The 6,066-nt window shown below is 39.9% G+C and overlaps 1 protein-coding gene across 2 annotated transcripts; it reads left to right on the forward strand.

Moving 5' to 3' along the window:
• Window positions 1-1,807: 1,807 nt before the first annotated feature.
• On the forward strand, window positions 1,808-5,850 carry LOC111518435. Of its 2 annotated transcripts, XR_006953858.1 has the most exons (3): window positions 1,808-2,022; window positions 5,139-5,302; window positions 5,489-5,850. XR_006953858.1 is itself a non-coding variant. In XM_023175104.2 (2 exons), the coding sequence occupies exons 1-2, from the start codon at window positions 5,172-5,174 to the stop codon at window positions 5,745-5,747; spliced, it is 390 nt and encodes a 129-aa protein (XP_023030872.1). In that variant the 5' UTR covers window positions 5,005-5,171; the 3' UTR covers window positions 5,748-5,850. The 2 variants fall into 2 exon arrangements, 1 of the variants encoding a protein (XP_023030872.1); XM_023175104.2 differs by lacking the exon at window positions 1,808-2,022 and having other exon boundaries at window positions 5,005-5,302.
• The last annotated feature ends 216 nt before the right edge of the window (window positions 5,851-6,066 follow it).

Raw genomic sequence — 6,066 nt, forward strand, 5'->3', positions numbered from 1 at the left:
TCACTGACAGCTGCTTCGCACACGAACATGCCTGATGTGGTGGGGGGGATGGGAATGGCGATGGGTATGGAGCTAGTTGAAGCTTCGTACTACTTAACGGCACACGGCCCCAAAAAACTGACAGCCGGTGCCTCATCATTAAACTTTTGACACTATTAGCGGGGGCTGCTGCTTGCCGCAAATTGGATTGGGGCGGCGTAGAAAAAACAAAAAAAAACAAAAAATTCTCTATGCCCCCTTCTTGTGTTGTGCCAACAAGAACTCTGGCAAAAGCAAAACAACAAACATTTAAGTTCATCAACAGGGCAGACAGAAGATAGGTCCGACGGTCGCTTGGGCATTAAAATAATTTGAAAACATTCCTAAACTATTTCATAGGCAGACACACACACACACACCCGTTGGATGGATGGATAGATGGTTGGTCGCTTGGTTGGTTTTTTTTTATTATATTTTCTTTTTTTTTTTTGAAAATAGCCGCGACCAACTATTTCTTTTCATTCTTCTTGCGGTTTTTGCTTGGATTTCTCGGGGATAGCGTTTCTTTTGATGGCCACACATTTTAAAGAGAAACAATTCAATTAGCTGCCCTGTCAAACTTTCATTGTACGCCTGTCTATCAGGCATCCAGATGAATCTCACTACACTTCCAGAACCTCCCTCCACCCCCGCACAATCACTTGTCTCATTTGTTCCCAGAATGTCTTTCAAGAAGCATCTTGGCTTGGCTTGATACATATTTTTTTTGCTTTTCATGAAATTTTTGTACACTTTCCACTTGCCACGGTAATGAAACAATTAATTATCGCAGGCTTTTGCCGCCTTTCTCCATCCTCTGCACCGATTCTTTGGCATATTCTTGAGCAAAAGTTAAATGTTAATGGCGCACTTTTTGGGGGCTCATGTGGGTGAAATGTCTCTCGTTTCAAGTGTCCAACTCTTTGACACTTTGCGGTTGATATTTTAAGTGCAAGACGGTTTTTCACTTTGCCCTCTTGAATTTTGCGCATCGCTTAATTTCACATTTCTTTGTCACTACCCATTGTTCATGAAACAAATCAAGATACAGTATATTGAGCAATTCGAAAATGTGCCCCAAATGAATGTATTAATTTTGTGATTTAGGGATTTTACTATTTATATACCTGTGGTCGAATTGAATAATACGTAACCAGAAATTACTTTGAAATCGTAGTATAATTATCCAGTCATAAAATTAATATAACAATTCCCGACTGGTCAAAGAGAAATGTTCCCTGAATTATCCACTCTGCCCTACTCTCTCCATTCCTAAGAAAAGGTAATCCTATTGTACGATATGTATCCATAAATATAACAAAACTTTTTAGCAGTTTTAACATTCTCGAAAGTAATGACTTTAAAAATTAATTTTTGTTCAATTGGCTCGAAAATACGAGTTGTTTAAATTTTAATTTCACAATTTCATCCATTATACTTATTATACTTATTCCATTGACCATAGGGACTCATCTACAGGGTCCATTCATAGATCATAACAATGAGCAGATAAAACTTAAGTTGTCTACAGCTCTCGAGCAATGAAGGAAAAGTGCATCATGCTTAATTTATATTTCTAAATTTAAAAATCAAGTAGTAACCCGTCCACAGTAGATCCTAATTCTAATAGAGAATAACTTTAGCGAAACGTTTCCGATACAAAAAATAACTTGTAAGGCTTACTAGCAGAAAACGTAACTCATTCTAAAAGCTTATCCATTTTTCCCAGTGAAATATTTGTCAATTAGAGTTAATAAATAAATAATAAAGTAAATAATTTAGACCCAGTTAGACACAAATCTGGTAATCTATTAAAATTTGGATTTATCTAGATACTTATATTAAAAATATACGGAGCAGACCGAAAGATCTCTCTATCTAAAAATCTAATCTAAAAACTTCTTAATAATGGGTAAAACAAAGCCATATTGTGTTGTACACATATATTTACAGTATGGAATCTTTATCTTGTCATATGCAAATGGAAAAGATATATGTATATAGGTATGTATATATATATATGTTTTTTGCCCATTACCCAAACGGTTTCACACTATACACAAGGAATTTGCTTCGACTTTATTTTGTTTGTTTGTTAGCTCTTTGGGTCGATCGGCTGCACTTAAAACAAAGTCCACGCATTTGGCCAACACACATACACCAGCACACACACACATGCATACAGACAAATTTAGACGGACAAAAGACAATTAGCAGGTTGGCGAGAATTACGTGGACATACAGAGGAAAACCATACGCAAGACAGAAAGTTTGTTTGTTCAACTATTTGAACTGCCGCTAAATTGTAGTGTAACTATATTTTCTAGTGTTACCTTCTTTTGTTCTTTTGCCGCACACCGAATAGAGAGCAAACAAAAAAGGGGAAACTAACAACAACAAAAAGGGCTCAACTCTTCACGGAGCTAAACACTTTTGTCTCTGGACAGTACATGGAACTGTTTCACATGATGTGGTGCGTCGAAATGCTGCTGTCCGGTCTGCCGGGGAGGGGGTGGTGGGGAAGGGGAAATGTCGACTGGGAAGTATAGATAGGTGGGGGTGGTGGTTCAATGCAATTGCTGCCAATTAGAATTAATGCTTTTTTTATGAAGAAGACAACAACATGAGCTCAAATTTCCAGACATTGCTGTCAGCAGAAACAAGCAAGCTACAACCTAATCCTACCGGCGACAACGACAACAACAACAACAGCAGCAACAACGGCAACGACGACACCAATTTCCGTGCTCTAAATCATCATATTGACTTGCCCGGTTCCCAGTTCAATGTGGCGATGTCGCGACGCGTCTTGTCTCCAGCAGTGAGCAGTATTCCGGAACAGGACTGCTACCTAGATAGTAAGGGGGGGGAGAGAGAGAAAGAGAGAACGGCGAACGGACTGGCTCAAGTCAAATTGCCAATTTGTGGACTTTGTTGCGGTTCAAGCTGTTCGAATCATCGATAATTGTGCGTTTCAGAGGTGCAGCAGCAACACGAGCAACAGCAATATGAGCAGAAGGCACAATGGGCGGTAAATTGGAGGAAACGTTTGAATTTAGTACTAGTTAGGTTGCTTGATTTTCCGTGGAAAATTTGAAATGCGGCACCTTCATTTAAGTTCACTATGAATAAACTCTGGGAACATTTCGGTAAGCATATTACTAGTAAATGTTCGTCTGTAGAAAGGTTAGATCATATCATTGCAATAATATTTTGAAGAGCATTTTAGGTAGGTACTTAATGAAAATAAATTCTTTTTCGATAAGTTTCTAGTTCTGGCATAAGACAAGAATCCACTCAAGCCAAAACCATTTGGGAATTAAAAGCAAATGAAGCATGAGAACAGTTCTATTTATTTTAGCAATGCAAAGAATTTTATACTCATACGTTTTGAGAGAACAAGTAAATGTTAGGCAGTATTCACTGTGTAGCAAGAGATTCCCCCAACATTTCAAATGACTGTAGTTCAACTTTCCTCTCTCTCTTTTTGTGCGTTCCTCTGTAAAAGCGTCAGTGTGTTAGTTTTCAATAGTTTTTGCTTTACAGACGCATTAAAAAAGACTTTGGAGGAGGTATAATTGGAGGGGTTGCAAAATTGTCAGCTCGTTAGGGGCTTAAATATTGTTGTTGTAAATCAACAGGGCGTAATTATGACCTCCATCATCTAAACTCACACGAACGAGAAGCACACACACACATGTACGCACAGTTTGGTGCAGCTATTGAATTTAATGAATTAAATTATGAGTCAGTTGCAGCAAGGCCCATTAGTCAGTCAGTTACTGAGTCAACTAGTCAGTCATTCAGCCAGTCAGTCAGTCAGTCAATGTGCAACAAAAGCTGCATAGAAATTGCAGCTGTCAACGTTGTTTGACTGCTCCCCATTGGGATGGGGTGCGTTCACTATTTACCCATTTGTTTGCCACACTCACTCATACACACACAAAAGATAGAGAGAGAATCCTTCGTTCGCTTTTGTTTCGCATTTACACAAATGGGTCAAACCCCAAAAACAATCAAGCGACAAGCCGACGTATATATCCTATATATATGTATGTTTTCTGACAATGAGCTGGGGCACTAATTAAGTGGGCGTAAAGCGTGGGCCATGGAATATAGGTGAGTGGGCGATCATGGGACGCATCGTGGTTTTTCATTATGTCGCGAGCCTGATAAGTTTTTACCCAGGCTTCAGGAGTCAACGGCAGCGTCGGCGTCAGCTTCAGCTTCAGCTTTACCCGTTGCCCCGTTGGCTTGACCAGCATGACAGGTTTTTGATTGAACGCCGCAACACGTCAGCCGGACTGGCCTGTCAAGCGGCCATGCGGCGTTGCCAGGAATCGCGCTCTCTGGCCCAACGTCCTTGTGTGCGTTGTAATTAAACTGTAAAGGCAAATGCCTGCTTACCCTCCCCACCAAACCACCGCCAACGTCTTGGCCCAGCCAACACCCATCTATGGGGAGGGAAGGAAAATGGAACCGTGGAAATCCAACATTTATGCTGTGTAAATTTATTGAACGTGCTCTCAAATTCTTTCCGAGAATACAATGGCCAAGGACTTCTATTGTAATGCTAAAAGCAAATCAGAAGAGGGCCGATCAATCGATTGCTGCATAGATTTTGGGCTTTTTGGTCACGCATTTTAACTAGGCTAAGCATAGGTATATATATGTACACTACTTTTCACTCCAATACGACCTCCTTTAGTAATTAGATATTTTGAAGTTTTGAATATGACAGAAAAAAAATAAGTCCCTTAAAGGGACTTGTAGAGTGGAAAGATCTTTTAATAAGTTAAAAAACTTTTTTGCATCTCACTTAAATAGGTTACCCTCTGGGATCCATTAACCATTGCAATATGATCCTAATGATCCTCGAAACTTAATTTTTAGTAGAATAAAACCAATTTGAACATAAATTGAACTTTCTCTTGGGCTATTTTAAAAGAACTCTTTTCTGTTTCAATTCCGATTACAGTTAGCTTATCAAAATTCTACGAAATTCAAAACACTTCCACAGAAAAAATCGTATTAAATGTTATTCTGTTCCTATGAGTCTCTCTCTAATCCATTTATTTTCATTTCTCACCTATGCCAACTAATGAAACATCCCTCTTTAGCGGTAATGGTCAAACCATTGGACATTTAAATGGATGAGCAGTCAGTGGGGCAACCACGCACACATATGTCATTCAACAAAGCAGGAACCCAGGAATTCAGTGGTCTCCCCCACTGCCATTTGCCCGCCCCTCCTGGAGCATGGAGTGAATCAATGGTTTGGCTGGTAGGTAAGGTAGTTGGCAGTTGCTGTTGTTGTTCATTCCTGTGTGCTTTGCCTAGATTGTTTATTATCAACTGGGAGCGATAAAAGTGTCCTAGCCTTATTGTACATCATTTATTTTTGGCCATAGTTGCGTACCTTTTTATTGTTGTTTTCTTTTGTTGCGACAAGATTTCTTTCCATTCACAGTGCTTGTCAACACAAAATGGACAGGTATCAATTAATCTTACGCATGGGTCTTGGCCTGATGATGAGGAGGCGATATGGAGCTGGAGGTGGAACAGGAGCAGGCGATGGAACTGGAGCTGGAGCTGATGTGGCTTATCCTTATCCATATCAAAATTCAATGTGCATACAACGCACGCTCGCCAAGGCAATTTGTTTGATGGCGCTCTCTTTCTCTACGTCTGTCTGTCTCTCGTTCGCTGCGTGTCAGAGTCAGAGTTGACAAAAGAGATGCCTGGGCAACCCAAAGGTCAGGGACATAAATTAAAGCAACGCGTACAGACACTAAAAGAGAATCAGGAGGAGGAGTTAAATTTCCAAAAAAGAAAAACACCTTACATACTTCAAAAAAGAAAAGTAAAAATAATTATTTAATACTTGAATAGAAGCAATGTCACTGGCACTTTTCGTGCGATAACTCATCAAAGTTTAATGCACGAAATATCAAAGACACAATGCCAAGGGCTTTGTCTGACAAGACTCTGTCCCTGTCCCCAACTCCCTGCCCTCCCTCTGTCCTCTATCCTTGGCCTGGGCCCCCT

Source organism: Drosophila willistoni (assembly GCF_018902025.1).
Source record: "Drosophila willistoni isolate 14030-0811.24 chromosome 2L unlocalized genomic scaffold, UCI_dwil_1.1 Seg168, whole genome shotgun sequence".
NCBI classification, from domain to species: Eukaryota; Metazoa; Arthropoda; class Insecta; order Diptera; family Drosophilidae; genus Drosophila; species Drosophila willistoni.

Bases quoted from the DNA above. Each gene is read 5' to 3' on its own strand.
- LOC111518435 (XM_023175104.2), top strand. From the start codon at position 5,172: ATGAGCAGTCAGTGGGGCAACCACGCACACATATGTCATTCAACAAAG. The intron at 5,303-5,488 runs GTAGGTAAGGTA...TTCCATTCACAG, and splicing joins GTGAATCAATGGTTTGGCTG to TGCTTGTCAACACAAAATGG.